Source organism: Agelaius phoeniceus, chromosome 2, assembly GCF_051311805.1.
Source record: "Agelaius phoeniceus isolate bAgePho1 chromosome 2, bAgePho1.hap1, whole genome shotgun sequence".
Classification (NCBI taxonomy): Eukaryota; Metazoa; Chordata; class Aves; order Passeriformes; family Icteridae; genus Agelaius; species Agelaius phoeniceus.
This window is the reverse complement of record NC_135266.1, coordinates 72,446,638-72,468,274: the sequence shown is the minus strand read 5'-3', so window position 1 is coordinate 72,468,274 and position 21,637 is coordinate 72,446,638. Positions and strand designations below refer to the sequence as shown.

Below are 21,637 nucleotides of genomic sequence, written 5' to 3'. Positions count from 1 at the left end.
AAAAATTAATCTGTAAATATCAGTGTACAGTTTGGATTTTTTTTCAGTTGTAGTGACGTCTTTTGTGCCCTACATGCAAATCTAAGTAAAAACATACATTTTTGTTATATAGCCCTGTAGAGCAATTTCGTGATGTAAAACAGTTCACTTCCTCTGTACAGGCTGATAAAACATTTTATATTTCAAATGAGGACCTATCCCCTTTCATAAAAGCAATAAGATTTCTCTAAGAAGATGATTTGAAATTGTATAACACATGGCATTCTTGTTCTCCACAGAAGGATTTTATAATCATAGTAATTTCCTTAAATATGATTGCCTTCCTTGGGTAGGCAGATATACAGCAAGATGTTGCTAAGTCTTGGTCCTGGTAAATAAGTAGTTTTAATTGTGATGTTTTAACTTGTTCTGTCAACTGACTTTTGTCTTGCCTGACTTTTTTAGTAGTAATAAAATATTGGAAGTCTGGGATAGATCACATAGGATAACTCAACTTATATACTGTAGTCTGTAGCCATCACGTCCTTGTTTGGTATTAGATTTTGTGTATTTGAAATTTTAAAAAATTCTATAATTTGATGTTTTATTCAAAATTTTGGTCAACAAGTTACTTGCTAATGACCTTCAGAATTTTATGCCAGACTTTTACAGTAATTAACTATAACAAGGACTGAATGGAAAAGCTTTATCTGCATACAGTGTAATGTGCACATCTCTTCTGAATAAAGAAATAATTTAGCTGTCACTGAATGAAAGAACTAAAATGCTAGTGAACAAAAACTCCCTGTGGTAGATTATAGCAAAAGTTCTGTAAATTTGACAGCCACCTTCTCTTCATTTCTCTCCTTGAAGTGTCAGATTATATGTGGATTACTTTGTAAAGCTTTATTACTTGCGAGGAATGACAACTCTAAGGGAAACCTTCCACTTTCACCTGAAGAAAAGCCCTTTGACACCTGGAAGGATCAAATGATCAGAATAAGAGAGGATGCAGTGTTAAGTAATTTTATAATTCTTTGAAACTATCACTTTATAAATTAGAATAGGAAAATTTATTAAATCCCCAAGACATCTCTGTGTGTTTATTTCGTCCTTCTTAGTGAGAAAGCCCTTTATAAGGAGATTAAATGCACATGGTTCTTATTTTTCATAAAGAAAGGATTTTTATTAAACTATAAGGAGACAAAGAAGAGTGATTCTCCTAGCCTTTCCATAAGAACAAGATGGCTCTCAGCATTCCTTGCACATTAATATTTTCCTTTCTTCTACCTGAGCTGGTGCTACAGAGCTCATGGTACTTTTTTAAAGACGGGCCCATACAAACACAGGCAGGTAAAGTTCATACCTAACATAGTTAGAAACACTTTCTTAAATGCACAATTAAAGAAAAAGAGGGATCTAGGGGAATTAATCAACTCTGGCTTGTGCTTCAGAAAGAGAAACCTCACAGCCAGAAGACTACAATGATTTCTGTTCTGATATTCATGGCAGTACACTATGTATCTGGTGTACTTGCAGTCCTTCAAGGAAAAAATAAATCATGTTGAAGAGCAGCTGCTACAGGGGAAAAGTGTATTGGACTGCAGAGGGCAAAATTTATTTCACAGTTAGGTTCATTAAAGCAAATCGTTCACTGTCGCATTTTTATCCACTACTCAAGGCCCATGAGATATCGTCTTCTCAAAGGGGTTGGACAATAAAAACTGTACTAGTAAGAACAGATTAGTTACCTGTTGCAAGTTTGATGTTTTAAAATGTCTTTGTGGTAATAAACTCTATTGAAAAACACAGAATGATATTCAACAGGACAAAACAGGGTTTTACACACTGAAACTATGAAACTATGAAAGTACTATTTCATAGTTTCAGGTTTTACACACTGAAACTATCACTTAAATGATCTTAACACCATTAATGGTTCTCAGTCTTTAATTGTTAAGTGAAAACAATGGCTGTATAGACTGCTCTTTTCTCACTTCTTCTGTGTGGTCTTTTAATTCTGGTGGGAGTAACATGATTTTATTTTTTTTCTTATTTGAATAATATTTTTTGAATTTTTAAAGGAGCAAAATAAATATAATTGAAAGATAGAAAACAAATTTAAAAAATTACTGTAAATGAGATTCAACAGTACGCATATTAGACAAAATATTTTATATAGCATATTATATTAATATTAATAATATGTTCTAATAGCAATATGCATATGTTTATATAATATTAATAATTATGTCATTAATATTTATATAATCTTGTGCTGTGAGGGACTGCCTTTCAGCTCTACTTAAAAATGTGCAAAGCTGTTAATTGCGACCATGTCATAGTTATAATGCCAATGTGCATTGCAGGGTATGCAAACAATTAACTAGGCCATATAAATTTCATCACTAGTTTCCACAAATTACACTGCAGGGATCTAGCTCTTTTCAGCTGATGACACTAGTTTACAATTCAAATTGAAATATGCTAGATACCACGAAAATTTCAACAAAGCAAGGTAGAACAAGATTAAATACAATATGATGGAAGGGCTGAAAGTAATTATAAAATTTTCACCTAATCATGAGAGTTTGATTTTTCCCTGTCTTTCTGATTTTTTTTGGAAAGCTTTTCCACATAGAGTCCAAAAGTTTCTCATTTTTTTCTCTGAACAACAGGATTGCCTAAACTGTCTTTCATCTTTCAGGAAGATACTCCAACAGCATCTCTTTGCTGTTGGTTAATCATTGGTCTGCTTCTGTGTTCACAAAGACAAAAGTGTGCATGCCTGAATGCACTAAAGTGTGAAGCCTTGGTGTACTTCTGATGTTCATATTATAGTAATACCCACCTAGCCCAATACAACACACACAAAAAATGAGCATAATATTCCATGAAGATACCGTATGTAGATCGTAAAAGTAATTTTCACTTGCCTTAGCTGACAGGTTGTTTAATTTCAGTTTTCAGTTCGTATACAATGGCACAAGAATTTAAAGATATTGAAATGGTCTTTTCACTGTACTGTTTTTGTTTAGCACTATCACCTTTTTCATGCCCACACCCATTGTGAATTTTCTTGCATGTGAATGAATAGACTTCATGTAAAGTGGTGTCATGGTTTAGGGATGGTTGGTGTCCTCCAATTCAGTATTCCTATTAAAACCATGCCGCCACTTGCTCCCCCTCCCCTCCAATTGGAAGCACAAAAGGCAAGGATCATGGGCTGAGATAAGAACTGTTTGCTGGAAACAGCAATAAGATAAGAAAAGGAACAGTAAAAGCAACAACGTTAACAAGAGAAGGTATAGCACAAAGAAATTACTTGCATGGAAAGCCTGCAACAATAAAAAAATACCAATCAGTTCTTCCCAAACATGTGTTTTTCCACTGAAAGGAATGCCCTTTTCCTCAGAAGCCAGTCCCTTCTCCCCCACCCCTGGCAATGACCTGCTGGGGTATAGAAAAACATCAGGGTCCTGGACACACCACTTCAATAATGTCTCCTTCCAGCTGCTGCAAAAAATTAACCTTGTCCTGACCAAAACCAGAACAAGAGGAAAGAGTAGATGTACTGATGACTGTTTGTAAAGAAGACCATGCATAGTACAGGCACCAGTGGTGCAAATTTCATCATGAAACCTCACCAGTTCTTATGAACTCCAATTTGAAAAGGTTTTATTGAATGTTAAGCTTTTTGCTGAAAATATAAATGCTAATAATTACATAATTGTTAATGGAATGACCACTGGTTATGAGTATTAACCAACTAAGTAGTGCTGAATTTAAATTGTTTTCTAATTGCATGTTATTATCAGTTGCTTTATGACAACATGACAAAGTACTCGAGTAATGTGGTTCAGAGCTATTTGTAAAGGGGTGTTTTATTTAAATGAAAATAACAGCCATTTATGAACAAAAACGACGAAAATATATTTTTACAGTTGAAATATACTGAGATTACTTATTTTAATTGAATTTTTTCAATACTGTCTTCAGTATTTCCTACAGATAAGTCATTCCTGAAAATAGTAAAAATATCATGCTTTTATTCAGGCTTGCTTTCCTAAGCAGGCTAAAGGATAAGTTTTCAAATTACTTTTTAAAAACATAGGTGTCTTAAGTGAATATTTCAGAGCTGTCAGAATAGGTTTTGAACTTGATGCGCAAACTAACCTCAGTCCAACAGTAACATTTGTGATAGACAGTTTTTCAACGTCTTTCATAATTAATATTAATATAAAAATCTCCTGAACTTCAGAATCACTCAAATGACTGAGACCAGTTTCCAAGTTTTATATCAAAGAAGGTGCATTATAGCCAGGGAAATGTTCTGTCATTATTATATATTTTTAGAGGACAATTATAAGTGCAAAGAGCATACAGGTCTTTCATGGGCATCTCATGTGTATTATTACAGGCATGAATTTCATGCCTTACATGCAACACAGTGTCTGAACACATGGGAAATCTCATGAGGTCAAAAATCTGCAGTGTTACTGGTTGCTCACAAGTTTGATCTATCATTTAAAATCTGTGAAAAATCTTTTGGCAGCTAATTAACATTCAGTATCTGGTTTAAATCAGCAAATAGCCAAGAAGTAACTTGATTTAAATGGATCCCTGTAAAATCGATGTTGACAATTAGAAAATACTTCTAAATAACAAACTATCGTGATAGAGCTCAATCCCATGAATTATGGCCAAATCTACAAAAATCCATAGGGAATGTGCTAATTGTGTTGTTCGTTGAATAAAAGCATCAAGAAATTCCACTCCAATTAAGTAGTTTATTTGTAGTAGCTTTTTTATTGTGGTACTGCTGACCTGATGCAAATAAGATGTTTTCATGGCCCATTTGAAACATGTAAGAATTTTCATTCTGAAACTCAATTGCCATTTTATCTGCACTATGGCTTGCCAGTGTTTCTTACTCTTAGTCACTGTGTGCTGCTTCCTTGTAAAATAGTTAACAGAGAAAAGATAACATTTACCAAAGTCATTGTGCATTCTGCAGGTTTCTTCCTTCTCCCAGCACAACTGACTTGTGTACATCCAGGTTCTAAGTCACCACTTCCTTCTTGGTGCCTGTTTAGAATGCTCCTACACAACCAGTTTCATGGTTATTCCACTTACAAATCACATTTCTCATCATAGAACTAAATACCTGTTGTTCTTGTTCTATGAATCTACCTTGGATCTTGGCTGACTTCACAACACAACTATCAGGTCTGCCTATCTAAGGCTTTCCTTTCAGCCCACTTTTCTAAAACATGCCAGACTTAGAAAAAGATTTCTTTCTGACTTCTCCAGACATGTCGGAGATTTATTTTCCTATGTGATTTTAGCTCGTGAACATACAAGTCAGTAATATGGAAAGTTGATTCTCCCAAAAGAAACAGTCCCAGGATCAGTTCTGAAAGAATTTCCACTGTAATTATGTAATAGTAGGACACTAAATCTCTTAAAAATCATGAAAAATTCTGTAAGGGAGAAAAACTTAATCCTTCTCAAAGCATTCAGTTGTCTAGGCAAGCACTGCCTATTTACTATGACCAAAGCAATTTTTGGCAGTATTAATAAATGCTCACAAACAACAGAACTGTTTTCTGTCAGGAAAAAATAATCCATGCAGGGAACAATGCTGTGCTGGGAGATGTCCCCTGTGGAATTTCTGAAGGGCTGAAAACAATCACAAAACTCATAGGCTTTTTGCTGAAATGCATAATGGATTTTGACCTCACCTCATTAAACAGCAGTACATAATACATTATGTATAAAACACTCAACTCACTAAGTAAACATTTTACAACAGAGTAAAAATGGAACAGAGAAGAAGAGGAATTAGAAAAATCCTATCTTGTTGTGAAATTACATGCTTTGGAAATCATTCTGGTGGAAATGTCTACGACATATAGGCATACACGTATGAGGAAGTCATCACTGGCTCTCCTTTCTCTTTTGATGGAGAGAAGTTAAGCAGTCCATTCGATATCTAAAATTCACATCTAACATGAGTCAGATAACTAATTCCCAGCAGGGAGACCTATCTCCATTGACCATAAAGGGAGTCCAGGTTGACTGGCTCAGATATTCAGGGCTAAATTGTTCATATCTGATGTTGTGAGATGAATTCCAACCTCAGAGACCACTGTAATGAGGCTGCATAAGACCGTGAAAATGTTATAGTTAATTAACTCTTCTGCAAATCGTCTCTACTGCAAAATTTACCTTGCAGGCGTAGGGAACAACAGCGCAAGAACAGGCAAAGTAGTCTGCCTAGTGAAGGGGGCGTAGAAGAGATGCAAACAAATTCATGTGTGAGTACTCACCACACAGAAACCAGCAGCACCCCAACCACTCACCCGTGTCCAGCAGGACAAGGAGGGATGCCTTCTCCCCTTTCCTTCTTCCCCACCACGCCCTGCGCATGGCAGGGAGCTCTACAGGATAACCTCAGAGTCCTAGCCATGCCTATCCTGCCTACTGCAAATGTTAACCATGTCCCAGCCAGAACAAGGACATAGTTGGACTACTCATGGGCAAGAACTGCACAGCTTATTTCTCAAAGTTTGCCTCTGGTTGTTACCAGATAAGAGTTACTGCATCCTGTTCTGTAAGTTATGTGTTGAGAAGAAATTTGTGTGGAAGTAAGGGTGAAGGTTTGTCAAATCATCTTATGGAACCCGTTGTATGTATAAATGTCCCAATATCTTATGGCAGCACATGGTAACAGAGATTTCAGATAAGGGGCAACCTCTGTATGGTTTACTATACAATAATTAGGTAGAAAACAGAAAAGACGTAGTGTTAACTTATATTTAAACAGCATTCTATAATGAGTACTATGTGCTTGAGTAATACCCAGAACTAAAATACATAATCTGATATTTTTAAACATAGTTCATCTGTTAAATATTAAGAAACCTCTTGTAAATCTTGTAAATGTTTTGCACTAAGATTAAGCCAATTTATTTCAGAACCTATAATTCCTCAGTAATAAATTGCTATACTGTTTTCAACAGTGAAAATATTTATATACACAGTCTATGAGCAACTGAGACTGATAGCAGAAAAAAAAATATAATATTTTACCATAATGTCTGTAAGCAAAATTACATTATGAACTGCCAATTATTTGGTCTCATTTTTGAATATAAATAAACAAGAAATTACTTTCTTCTGGTGGAAGTGCAGAAATAAGATGACTGCTGCATATATACAGGGGGCTAATGTATAGGCTTCTGTTCAATTGTAAACTTATATGGCATTCTCTGTCTTGCTAGAAAGCTAAAGGAACAAAAGATGACATCTTTCTAAAGATAAGGGTTAGAACTGAGAGCCACAAGCATGTTACAGACATAGCATGGCTCTGCAGAAAACTTGAACAGAGACAGGGGTGTCTTTTGATCATGTTTTGAAAGCTGTGTGAGCAGAGCATGGTGATCTCATTGATAGGAGAAATTCAGAATTGAGAGTAGACCTTGTGTGAAACCTTTCTGAAGGCACTCTCATTTGGGAGCATTATATTATGGGAAAGTGGACCAGTTTTTGGATGTAAGATGCCTGTGGACATACCTGGCTCATGGGAAGGGCTTGACTTTGCAATACCTATTTTGTTTCTGACATCCATGATTGGGTTAGAGTTTTTTTGCTTTTTTTGCTCAGTGTAAATGAGATACATATCGCCTACTGTTGTTCTTGATAGGCAACTTCAGCTGCTGAGTTTTCATTCTTTTGGCCAAAATTGTAAGCTTTAATGAATGGTTTGAATTGTTGGTGGTCTCTGTGCTGTAAATGTGGAAGTTAGTGAATATTCTCATGTTTTAAGGAAATGCAAGCTTGTAAGATTCCTTTAAATTCAAACAATGCTTCTTTAAGAACTATAGTAAAAAGTGAAATTGTTTAAACCCAGTAGGCAGTGTTTTTAATGTTGATATATCTTTAAATATGAATATCTGATTGAGAAATCATTATTTCCTGTACATCATAAAGAATAATTTAATTTCTTTACATACGTACTCTGAAGCCTATAATGTATTGGCATTCCAACTGATACATACTTGTGAGCTGTAGATTATGATATGATCCCATGAAATATTTTATGATGAGAGAATTAGGCAAATGGGAGGAAAGTTTTGCCATTCTCTATAGGATGAAATAAATTTAAGCCTCCTGGAAACAGCAGTTAATGCAGTTCATATATTAAAACATTACGTTGAGTGTATCAAAAACTAAGATGTAAGTTGAAAAGAGCAGAATAAAAATGCTTTCCAGGTAAAACTTCATAAAGTTTCTAGTTCCTAGCTATTACAATTGTATCTTTATATTTTCCTTGAAATTTTATATAAATATTGTCACTTAAATTAAGCAACTAAGCAGTTCACTTTCTTTTTTTTCTTTACTTAGCAGATGGTACGTGAACAATACATGACAACAACACCAGGCACGAGACTAGAGAGGCCGAAGAATGAATATGTCTACAAAATTGGAATTTATGGCTGGAGAAAGCGTTGTCTCTACCTGTTTGTTCTCCTCCTGCTTATCATCCTAGTTGTGAATTTTTCTTTGACAATTTGGATTCTTAAAGTGATGTGGTTTTCCCCAGTAAGTGTCCTCTTTAATTTTCCATTCTTGACTTCTCTTCTCTGCCTTACCCCTTCACTTATTTTGTATGTAAACCAGCTTCTCTGTAGGTAATGGATGGTTCTTTTTTCTTTCTTCTCAACTGTGATTTGCACTTTGGCTAAAAGTATGTTAGAAAAATCTATCTTTGAATGTACTTCCTCATATATAATTTCTGTATTAGTAATAATTTTTGAAATACTGAGGTTGTTGATGCTTTAGATTGCAGTGAATTCTAGCCATTCTATGAGAATGCATTTTGCTCTTGTCTCATAATCTCTGTTTAGTTGATAGTTTATAAATGTGTTTGTCGTAATTTTATCTCATACAGAATCCCTTAGTTAAAATATTGCTGACAGCTGCTGTGGTTTTTAGCTTATTTCTCCTATTTATCAGCATCTAAAATTTAACAATTTATTTGCCCAATTAATTACAGCTTGGAGGCAATTATCACTACTTCATGCTTGAGGCCCAGCAGCTACATAATTCAGAAATGAATTTAATAACTTTCCACTGTCATATATATATTTTAATATTTATAATGGAATTTTGCATGTAGTAAATTAAAATGTAAGTTTCAGAAGTCTGCAAGATGCAGCTTTAGTCAGGATGTAATAAAATGCATCAGTGAATATTGAAGCTAAGCTAATTTGCTCCTAACATGCAGTTGTGAGACACAGATGATTTGAATAGACTTGTTACAAGAAGAACCATAATAATAAATTTCTACAGCTCTGCCCTGGCTACTGAAGAAAGTTTCTGTTATCTATTGTTATTGCACCTCTGTCATTAAGGGAAGACCGCTTTATCTTAACATAAATATTTCTATGCTCACTAAAAAGAAAAGTATGTTAATTTTCAGTCCTACTTACTAATACAGTTTTTAGTGCTTGAAGTCCTGTGAAGGGTCTTCCCCTACATTAATTCTTTACAGCACTGTTACTGCCATGCAGATTAGAGTGCAAAACATCTTAGATCACAGATAATTTTTCTCTTATGCAGCTCACATGGAAGATATGCTTTTAGTGCCTGCCTGTCATAAATCACAGAGAACATGAAAAACTTATAATTGTTTTCTGTGTGGCTCAGGGTTCTATTTTTACAGAGTTTTAAAAAATATTTTTTGTTGATTTGATTTCTACATATGAGCTTGGGTATTTCTTCTCTGATACCAGTGAGGATTTAAAAAAATTAGAAAGTCTACTTATAGGAATGCCCATCTCCTTGTAGTTCCTGTGTGGAAGATACCAAATGCCTTGGTCTGCTGAGGGACAGTGTCTGCAGCAAGAGCAGTGGAGTAACAGCTCTAGCAGTGCAGGTTTACATCCTTCCACAGAGTGAAAGGGCTGTGAATGCCACAATTACAAGGCATTTCCTAATTCTGTGTTAAAGAATCTGTATGCCTGATGTGCCCAATTGGATAGTGACTTAACTGTAATGCCTTCATTAATGTGGAATAATTTTAGGGAAATACTGAAATTCAGGTAAATATCAACTGTAAATACATTCGTGCAAAGTGCACAGGTATGTCACAATCCTCAGCAAAAGTGAATGTGATGTTGTTAAGAGGAGAGAACTTCTTTTACTGGGTGTTGTTTTAATAGACTACATCTCTCAAGACAAGAAGTAACTCTGAGGATACCAGAAATCTCACCCAGAGAATCACAGAGAAGCGCTGCTAGCCACTGAGTCTAAGAAGGATGTTTAGTGCACATTCAAAGTCTGGAAGCATATAACTGAAGCATCACAGTTCTTTCCTGTGTCAAAGGAAACACCAATTATGAAGAATTAGTGTAATAGTTATAAGAAATTACCAATACTATCGTAAAACCCTTTTCATGATGGAATTAAGCATTTATTTTTCCAAGTATTTTGTTGCTGTTTGAAAAGAGAAGTATCAGTATAGTGTCAGAATTAGATTTTTATGATTCGTGAGTTCCAAGCTTGACAAGTATTTGCTGTTTAGGAAATGAGTTGATTGATGTATATCACACTTATCCAATTAAGAATTCCCATGACTGGGAAGAGTTTAAAAGTAATTGTGAAATATTATCCTATATGCAATCATCAGTTATTTAGCAAATATTAATCTGTCAACTGTGATAACACATTTATTAAATGTATTCTAGGTATACTGTGTAGTATACCTAGAATACATTTAGAGATTATAGGACTATGTTTAATATTCATAATAGATATTGTATTTATACAAGAAACAAGTTGTATTGTCACTAAGGCTGATAATCGTACTTAGAAAAAATGTTGCCAACTTTTTAAAATATATTTTTATAGTAGAGTCCTGAAGAGAGTGTATGCTGAAGGAAAAATTCAAGCATAATATGACTGCAGTATATAATTTTATAAGGAAAACAGATTTTCAATAATAGAGGTGTTGGTGCTTTAGTGATTGATTGACGTGATTCTATAGCACAGCCCTTTAATAAGCCCACTCAGAGCTGACAAACTGGTTATTTAGACATCAAAGTTTCCTTAGTTGTATAAAAAATGTTCTATTTTTCTATGAAGCATCCTTGACTCTTTCATTAAGTAATAACTTGCAGTATACAAAAATCACATGCTATGTCTATTCAGAGATCCAGATTAAAATAATAATGAAATTATGAACAGAGCTTAAGCATTGAATTAATCCATGCACACATGTCCTGCCTTAACCCCCATAAAACCAGACAGTGTGATAAATACCAGCAAAGAAGCTAAGCTGATAAAAGAGAACATGAACCAGACACAGATATGCTGCAAGATGAATAGAGTTTGATCTCCTTTTACAAATTTGGAATGATGAAAGGCAGAAACTTTTCTAAGCTCTATTGTTTGAGAGGCCTTTAGCATCAAATGTAGATGACTAAATGGAACAGAATTTCATTGTTTCATTTCATTTCACTTCATTTCATTTCATAAAAGCTAGACTAAAAGAGAACAACCTGAACAGAGAATATATCCCTTTTCTCATGCTGCCCAATTAAAAAACATACAGGCATCTCCAAATTGTGCACATTAATTCAAAGGTATCAGCTGTGCCTCATTCATTTTTTTTTCCTTTTCTCTCTTGCAGTTCAGAGGGACAGGGTCTCAAGTTTTTTGTGGGAATAAGCAAAGAAATTGGCGAATTCATTATATTCAGCTGTTTCAGAGAAGACAAATAATTATGACTTGAGTTTGGTGAATATGGTGAAATAGAGTAATTTTAAAAATACCATTATTTTTGCATGAAAATCAGTTTGAAAAAGGGTTGGGTTTTTTCCCCTGGACAACATATCACATTTCTCATGTAATGGAAATTTCAGATTCTGTTTTTAACATAATGAGGCTTTCTGAGCACTAAAAGGGACTGCTAGTTTTAAGAGTTTAGAAAACTAAGAATCTTAAGGGGTTTAAGGCTGCAAGGATGTCAGAAGTCCTGTGGACAATTCTGAAGGATCTATTAGGTCTGAAAGAGAGGACCTTCCATGTCTCTGATATCTGCTGTAAGACAAGTGTGGCAGGATGGAAGCAGTGAAGATTTCTAGAGGGTGTCAGCAACAACTTCTGAAGAGGACAATTAAAGGTGGCTCACAGCTGGATCTGCTACTCACAGGATCCCATGGGAGCCAGATCTGAAGGGTAAAGTTACCCAGAAAAGCTTGATCAAGTTTAAGGACTTTATCCTCCAAATGTAGGATGGATCAGTCCTGATAGTTAGATAAATTTCCTGGCTTAGCTGGGCAGGTTACTTGTGATGGAGCTTCAGTGAAAAAGTAGTATAGAAGAGTTGGAAGTAGATAAAGGCTACAAAGAAGAAATTTCTAAATAATGTCTGGGCCAGGCTTTCTGTGTGAGAAACACCAAAGCTCAGCTTCAGTTAAGAATTACAAAGGGCAAATGGCGACAAGATGATGTGCATCCATTGGTGCAGAGAGAACTGATTCTCTTGCAGAGTCACCCTCTACAGTGTTTGAAAGATATTGGAGACTGGGGAGATCCTTGGTGGCTGGAGGAATGCAAGTGTTGCACTTGTCTTTAGAAAAAGGAGAACATGGGTTTACCAAGAGTGAATGATGCCTGACCAATCTGATTGCCATTTTATGATAAAATGTCCAGAATTATAGATGATGGAAGGACACAAAATATCATTTACCTTGGCTTCAACAAGGCTTCTGACTTTCTCCCACAATATTCCTTACCCTAGTTAGGGTATTACAGCCATGAGGAGTGGACAAACAGATAAGTATAAAAAGTAAACTGCCTGGGTAGTTGGGCTCTGAAGGTAGATGCTAATGTGTTGTGGTCTGTATGGAGGGCAGCAATAACCATTGTAATTGTCTTGTCCTGGTTCTTCTCCTTTGCAAAAACTTAACGACTTGGAGGAGGTGACAGAATGCTTGCTCACTGAATTAGCAGGTTATATCAGTGTGGGGGTACCATTCAAAACTTCCAAGGCTCAGGCTGGAGGTCACACTAGCTCCAGGTCAGGATTGTCATGCTAGGTCTCTTGAACTCAGGTGTGAAAAATGCACCTGATCAGGTGATTACCATTCCTGATGCTCTAGCAAATCTTTTTCAGAAAGCCCTTATTAATTCAGTTATTGTATTATTTAGGTTTTGCCACATTATCATAACACCAGGAACAGTTGTATGCCAAAGATTATTTCTGAATTTTTTTGGCCTCTGATGGAGACACCCATGTTTTCCATGGATTTTAGTGGATACCTCAGCTATTGTGGTCTCCTGGAATAAGAAAGGAAATTGCATTATATTTCATTTTGATAAGGACAGATAGTAATGCAACTGCAGTGTTTACCTGGACAAATTGTTGCCTTTCTTCAGTGTGGAGTTTTTTTTTCCTCTGACAACTCTGACAAAAATTTTAAGCACAGTGTAAGAGAAGTAGACAGGTCTTTATAGCTTTAGATGCACTGCTAATCAAACGTAGTTCAAATCCGCACTCAATCTCAAGTTCTCCTGCCATCCATATCAAACCTTACTTGGGTTTAAGTCTAACAAGAAGAAAGTCAGGTCCTAATACTAAGCCTTAGAATAACCCCCAGGTCACCTTATCATGACAGGGAGTGACTTGGGCTGTGGAGGGCCAAGTCAATCAGTGTCCAATGTCCAATGCATATCCTAAGCATGGTTCTTCCTAAGAACAGGGTAAATGTTTGGCCTGCTCTTGTGCCTGCACCTCAGGTGGACGTAGAGACAAAGGAAATGAGAACTGTGAGGGTTTCTGCACATTTAAGATAGATTGCGGGCTTTTACTTTCTCCATTATGCACTTAAATTTCTGGCAGTGGAATAAATAGGGAAATTGCCACAGTTGTACAAAAACATACATGGTTTTCTAGATATTGACAGGTGTTTTCTTCTTTTGGCCTACTTTTAATTAGGGAGTACTCCATCCTTGTAGCCATTTCCAGAAACTTTTATCACTGACATAGCACCCTTCTAAACTTCTGGGATTCCCATTAAAAATGAATATAGGCAAAGCATTAAAAATTCCTTTTTTTTTTCCTTATTTTTAAAATTTTTCTGTAAGGCAATAGTAATTTGTTGATAGTTCATTTAATAAGACATTGAAAAGCAAACTATATATAATCTTACTATATATATATATATATCTCAGTTGGTAGCTAGTGGTACATCTCTAAATCTATAAATAGAATAAATGTAAGTAAATATTCTATAAGTAGAATAAATGTACTTTGAAATAAAAAAGTGATTTTTTAATAAAATACTTGTGTAAAAAACTATTCAAGCACTTGATAAACTCAGGCAGTGAAGATGGAGGGCATTACTTAAGGAAATATAGAAATATGAAACTAGGAATGTAATGAATTAAGAAAGCAAAATTTTAACTGAAAATCAGTTAACACTTTCTGACAGTGAGACTTAATAGACTGTGTAATAGCATACCTTATTAAATTGGAGATGCTCCATTTGGAGCACCTAAAACCAGAGCAGACAGCAATGAAAAGGTACAGTAAAGAACACTTAGAGCAAGAGATCTCCTTTACCATAGACATACATTAATGTACTTGTACAGCCTTTCCATGCATTTTGTGATTAACAGTGGGTCCTCCATGGAATTAGTTGTCATTTTGAGAATGTTGCATTACCTTAATACTTAAATAAAATAAATTATTGAATATTTCATAAATTTTCACCCAAATTTTCATGTCAGATTATGAACATGCCACAGTTTCTATTCTGAATAATCCTAAACAGCTGTATTTTGCAACCATTCTAAATATTTTATGCAGAGAGTAATAATTGAGTAGAAAGATACTGAGAAAGATACTGAGAAAGACTTACTGCAGGAAGCTGTTGCCAAAGAAAGACTTTTCAGTAGTGATACATATTTTCATTTAAATATATTTTCTTAAAGCATTTGATTATTCTGAATTATATAATGAATCAAATCATGTGTATGTAAAAGGGTGTTGAGGAACACTTAACTATACATTTGGATTAATTTATAATATTAATAAAGAGATAAAAATCTGAGTACAGTGAGATTAGAGTGTACATGCAAGTTTAAGACTGGATTTAAGAAAACCCTTTTGAGAGCCTTTGCAAAGCAAAGGAAAATATTTAATTCCATTTCTTAAGCTAAGTTGCATAATTACAAATGTTAATATAATAAAATCAATTACCCAACTTATAAAAACCCAATTCCTGAATAAAGACATGTAGCAGTGGGAGTAGAAGTCTATTTCTTCATAGTCAGTTTTTCTAACAAAGCAGATGTAATGCCAGATGTAATGGCATTTTTTAATATCTGTGCAGTACAGAACCAAAGACAGAATATGGTCCTTGCTGAACAAGGAAATGAAGCTAAAACTGAATCTGTTTTGAGAATATATTCTTTCCTCTTGAGTAACACCTGTTTTAATTAATACTTTAAGTAAGGAAGTCTGTTATTCTGTATATCAGGACAAAGATAAAAGAGGACCTGAAAATTTCTTGAAAATATGCATCTTAAGTATGAATCCTATTTTATGAAAGAAATGTTATAAAAATAAGCAAACATCAATGGTTTGATAATTTGCATAATTCATAGCTGTTTTCTTACAAATCTGTTGAATTCAAAGTGGTCATCTACTTTTCTAAATCTTGAAATATTATCTACCCACTTTTCACTCTTGTCCACAAATGCTGTTTTGGTTTGTATCCAGCCCTAAGCCAGGTGAGACTAACTTCTATACCATGAGTGCTTGCTTTTGCCAAGGGCTCTGATTTGACCAATGTCTTTGACTGAAATTAGTCCACTGTCATCTAAGCAGATGAGTCAGATAACCTCTGTCTGAGCCCAGCAAATAGAGTCCTTGCAACTGAAAATGAGATGAGGCATCAGTAATGTTATTATACCAAGCACGTACTTAGCTCCAAAATTGATATTGTAAGTCAAACAGAGAGTTTCATCAGATTCATTACCAATCCTGTTTTGCTGATTGCTCTTTAACAATCTCTACCCACAGTCCTATTATCTCAATGAAACAGTACACTCTTGTTTGCAAAGCAAGTTCTCTAAATAGTAATTGCTGCAAGAAGTGCTGCAGTGCAAGCTGGATCTATAAAGCCATTAATTTAACTATCTTTGGGGCACAACAAGTGGTGTCTTGGTCTGAACTTGACAAGGTCCTTCCCTGATCTGGCCTGGAAGGAGGATGTAAGGATCAGATAAGAAAGAAAACGATTTAACTGAGTGGAAATGCTGTATCCTTTCTACTCTGAAGTTAATATCATTACTGGTTTCATTCAGCCACTACAGCATGTGTGGACTTTTAATATATGGAAAAGTTGAATATTCAGGGAGCAGATACTGCAAATCAAACATGTTTTTAACTCCTGAGACGGAAGCTACTTGATTTGAATTGAATATGTTTTCAAAATTATGCTGGAATCAACTTTGAGAATTTTTTTGTTTACCTATGCTAGCATACGGGTCAGCCTCTTTCCAGTATTTGATCTCTCCCCAAAAGGAGAAAATACACATCTTCCCTTGCAGCTGTTAGCTGATACACGGAGCAGAAGTTCAATTTCACTTACTCAGAGGAGCCTGAGGACTGCATTTGAGTGTAATGCTGAGAAGGTACAGAAACAATGATGATGTGATATGGTATGACATACGATACGGAGAGTGGTTGACCAAATACAGTGAGCCTGTGTGTATCAGTTTGAGTGTTGGTAGGAAAATAAAAACTATATTATTCATCAAATTTAGGTGACTAGAAATACTCATTTTTAAACTGAATGAATGTTCCCCATGCCTCATGCTCATTTCTAATGGCCACATACCTACAGCAGCAGACCTACATTGTCATAATCCTGGGAGATAAATCCCAGATAAATCACCTGATGCTCTTTTGCTTCCATATGAGATAGGTAGCATGAGACTCAGCTACCTGAGTGCAACTCACTGTGAGTGCAAGAGCCCTAGAGCTGCATCTGCTTGTTTTCCACTCCTGATAATCTGGAGTCTGTTTAGAGTCTTAAGAGAATAAGACATCCAAGATGGTCCTCCCATCCAGATGTTCCACAACACAGTGCATCTTACCTAGAATTTTGCAGTGGTGGCTACTCATTTCAGCTGGTTTTGGAGTATCTATATAGATAATTCACTGAAAAGCTAGATGTCAAATGTCTTTTAGACCAGGACTTCTCAATCAAGTAGTCTTGATGAGCTTTTATGAGGATTCAGAGATTGAATGTTTGTGGTAGAAGGCTTTGTCTCTTTTTCTCCAAGCACTTACCTGCTTGGGAGCATTTTCAAATTATGAAAAAATGTTTCTACTATAGTTGAAGACATCCTGTTGCTGCAGTTAGAATAAGTCAAGCAGTTCTGAAATGAATACTGGTCACACCTGTGTGAACACTAATGCTAAGTTGCATCCTTGGTACACAAGAGTTTGGCAGCTGCCAGCAGTTTCCATGCTAGTCAACTCCTTGCAGCAGTAAAACCTGATTGCTGTCTGCAAGATGCCATTTCATCCTTCCCTGCTGTACAGCTGCGTCCCTGCCTCGCTGAGGGCTTTGAGTAATTACAAAATGTGAGTCTCAGCTATATCTGTATGTACAACAGTGCGTTACAGCTCAGGGCCAGCAAACTCAAGCAGTGACAGTCACCAGCATCAGGATAACCAGAATTCAGACTTGCCATACATTTCCTGTCTTTATGGAGCACTTTTTTTACCCCCCACCCTAAGCAATAGCTTGTTGTACAACTGCATCAAAGTCCACATCTAACTAATAGATAGTGGGTCCCTTTCCTCAAATCAGTAGAAATATATTCAAATATTCAGTTATTTGAATAGGAACAGAATCAAATGCTTGAAACAGAAAGTATCACATTTGTTCATCACTGAGGAAGTCGCAATACTCAGTAAAAAGCAATTGGTAGTGTAAGAAGCAGAGTGGTTGTTGAGAGAACATTATGTGTAAATATTATGCTTTGCCTTTTCATGGAACTTAGTATTGGATCTCAGTGCATTGGGGTGGTTGTTTATTCTAAATCCCCCTATTTTATATTCTATGTAACTTCAATTTGCCAGTTATAAAAGGGACATAATAGAATTCTCCTATCTCTCTGTACTGCATAACTCAGTACTTTTACAATCTTAAGATGTTCATAGTACTAAGAACATAATAATTGTTTGCAGTCGCAAAGGTAATAGAAGTGAGGATCATTATATAAAATCCAGTTTTATTGTTTGCATGCATGTTACACAGTTTATGTTAGTCCTCACCGATAGTCTTTTATGCACATAACCCAAATCTAAATTTCCCTGGGTTTGCACTTCCCAAGTGGTCAATGAGAATTGATAATGAGGCTGTTAGGCAAATACAGGCAAATACAGGCAAATACAAATATGTGAGAATGTGAGCTTTGTGTCAATGCTTAAATTAAATATCTGATATAAGAAAATACGGCATATTGGAGGACATACTTACACAAAGTAATCCTGGGGGATATTACTGGATTTACTGAAAAAATAGGAACTTCTAGATAAGTTGAAAGTGCTGAGTTTTACAATGTGACATATATTCTTTTTGTCAAAGACATTTCTTTGTCTAGATAGCATTTTCACAATAACCATTGCAGGGAAACCTGAATCCATTAGAAAGAGTGTGCTGAGTAAATTGCATAATTTTTTTCCACAAAATTTTTTTATTCTGTTTCTACTAAAAATTTCTTCCTGCCAAAGGCAGGACAGAGATTGCTACCTAGGAGTTTGTTAATTTTCTCCAGTCTGCTTCAGAGCAAGAATTAATTGCTAGTTCTTCCTCTGCCTTCCTAAATTTCAGATTTGTCAATGTAATTTTTTGTGCTTATTCTAAAATATGCTACTTATTTAGTTCTTTTTATTTTATTCCATAAAAATACAAAAACTCGGTTTAAACCTGATAGCTAACATAAACTACTTTCACCTGATGGGAAAAAGTATGAGCTCAGAGCAAATCATCAGACCCTAAATTTGGTTAATATAAGAGGAGATACTTGTAAAGGGTATTTCTTTAGAATATCCTGATATTTCACATCAGATTTTTCAAGTATTTTCCTTAAAACCTAAGTGTCTTTATAATGTTGGTGTTGCAACTTAGAAGAAACTGTCCATAGTCTTTGCTAGAAAAACATAATTTTAAGTCAGTCAGTGCTGGCTAGGAATTGTCATTATAAAAGCTCACCATAGCTATTTTAGTTTTGCCTTATGGGATGTATCACTGTATACTGAGTACTTTTTAAAAGCTTGGCAGTGGTGTAGAATTTGGAAACTGTATCTGTTTTCACTGAGAAAAGTCAGTACATTAAATATTTCAAAACAGTAAAATATTTGACCCTGAAAAACAGATTCCATAAATAGCTTTTCTAAAAGCCTCTTTCCTGAAGCAAATCCTGCTGAAGAAGAATTGTGGTTGTAATCTCCAGTGGAGTGAATGAACATTTCTTGCCCTATGGAATTTAAGCAAAACTTGTTTCTCTCTTTGTCTCCCTTCAGGCCTGCTAAAAAAATAACTATGATTTTTTATTGAAGGTTGGTTTTTATGTTACTTAGCATTACATATATACATATATAATCTGATTAGTCAGAACATATATTTGAAAGCAATTACCATCTCTTCAATTATAACTTTTCTCAGTGGCAAGCATAATTCATTAGATGAACAATTTATTGATGTGTAATTGGTGGCCTGTTATCTCTTCTGCTTGCATCAAGAACTACCTGAAAATACTTTTTTGGGTTTATTGTTTTTTTATTTAGCTCTTCCATCTGTTCCTTGTAGTTTGCAGCAGTTGTCTTGAAATATTTTTATGTGGCCTAGCTGAAAGGCTGGTTTTTTGGGTTTGTTGGGGTTTTTTTGGCAAGTTTTCTGTCACACTTTATGTCAGGGAAACCAGCGAATCCTTTACAAATTAGCTAAATACCTGTGAAATACCTTGCAGCTGAAGCCTGCAAACCTCAGATGTACTTACTGAAGTAATTCCTCACTCATTTTTCACATTATCAGTTCTATGATAATGATGAAAGGAAGTAAAAAGAAAGAAAGAACGGAGATATCAGCTGGAAAGAATAATTGGGCTGAAAGCAGGAGGGACTCAGGAAGAAAGGATGAGAAAACTGAGAAGCAGGTGATAGAGAAAAAGGTGTATGATAATGGGATATAGAGTCTTGACCTACAATTGAAGGAGAAAAAACTAAGCCAATGAATTAAAATTTAATTAAAAAGAAGTTATTGAGGAAAATGAAAGCAAATAAATATCCCTCTTTGTCTGTTCTGTAGGCTTATATTTTTGATAGACTGAACCCTGAGATGTTAATGTAAGTTTTTTTATGTGAGTACTCATATGTAAAAGTTTATTGTTCATTACATTTTTAGAAGGCAAGTACAAAAGCTGTTTCAGCACAGCCAATACAAATGCACTTCTTTTTAATTTAATGACTATAAAACTGTATTTCCACTCCACACCCTCCCCCACCCAAAAAAAAACAAAAACAAAAAAACAAAAAACCAAAAAAAAACAAAAACAAACAAAAAAAACCAAACAAGTTTAATAACTTAATGAATAATGAAACCTGCAATTTCTCACAGAAAATTACTCCTGGGAAAAAATAAGGTGTTCTCAAAATTTTAAATGCATTACTATTTGTATATTTATCAGTAGACTTGAGGCAGGCAGTTCTGAAAATGTTTAATTCATGAAAAGAACACAAAATAAATACAGCAACAATGGTAAATTGTGCATAATTCTCACATCTTCTCCTCAGACTGGAATGGGACACCTGCGTGTTACAAAAGAAGGCCTTCGACTGGAAGGGGAATCTGAATTCTTATTCCCTCTTTATGCCAAAGAAATCCATTCGAGAGTGGTAAGTGGGTAATCTTGCAAAAATGCTAAATAAAATGAATGCACTTCTGAATAAAAGAACTTTCCATGATTTCTGTCATGTAAGAAAAAAACAAACACATATATATATGTATGTTCATGTATATCTGTATATACACATATTTCTGCACGCTTTACAAGGACAATGTTATGATGCTTTGTCAGAATTAGCATTTATCTCTTAGGCATGTGATAAGCAGCTCAAACAGGAATTATAATGGTTATTGTATGTAAGTAATGCTAAAACTTGAGGAGTGTATGAAAAGGTTTTCTTTATTTTTACTGAGATTATTTTTTAATACAGACTTCCCCAGGAAGCTGCTTGTTCTGTTTATTCATCCACTAAAGAATAGTTTCAATATCTCTAAAATTAGTGGGTCCCAATGGAAAAGTTATGATTTCTCTAAAATATATAGCTTTTTTCACTTCAAGGATGATGCCATGAGATGTCTGGCATGTTTATATATTTATGTATATAAAATTTACAAGTCCAAATGGAAAGACTTAGTATTTAATCTAGTTCACCTAGACATAAAAGTTTGTTGTTGTTATTACTAGTGAGGTAAAATAAGAATACCAAACTTGGTCAAATATTTATCAAAATTATTAACTTTAAAATGTCACTGAGAAAGGGAAAGGTGCGGAAGTTGTA

General features: G+C 35.0%; 1 protein-coding gene across 4 annotated transcripts in view; it reads left to right on the top strand.

Annotated features, from left to right (window-relative positions):
- The window catches only part of SGCG (sarcoglycan gamma), a 104,851-nt gene that overhangs the window by 44,022 nt on the left and 39,192 nt on the right, over positions 1-21,637 (top strand). For 2 of the 4 annotated variants that reach the window (XM_054653997.2, XM_054653998.2), the window contains 2 exons: positions 8,392-8,586; positions 20,867-20,968. In XM_054653997.2, the coding sequence (XP_054509972.2) occupies positions 8,392-8,586; positions 20,867-20,968 (297 nt within the window). Of the gene's footprint in view, positions 1-8,388; positions 8,587-20,866; positions 20,969-21,637 lie in introns of all 4 variants that reach the window. The other 2 variants (XM_054653989.2, XM_054653996.2) reach the window with 1 other exon arrangement.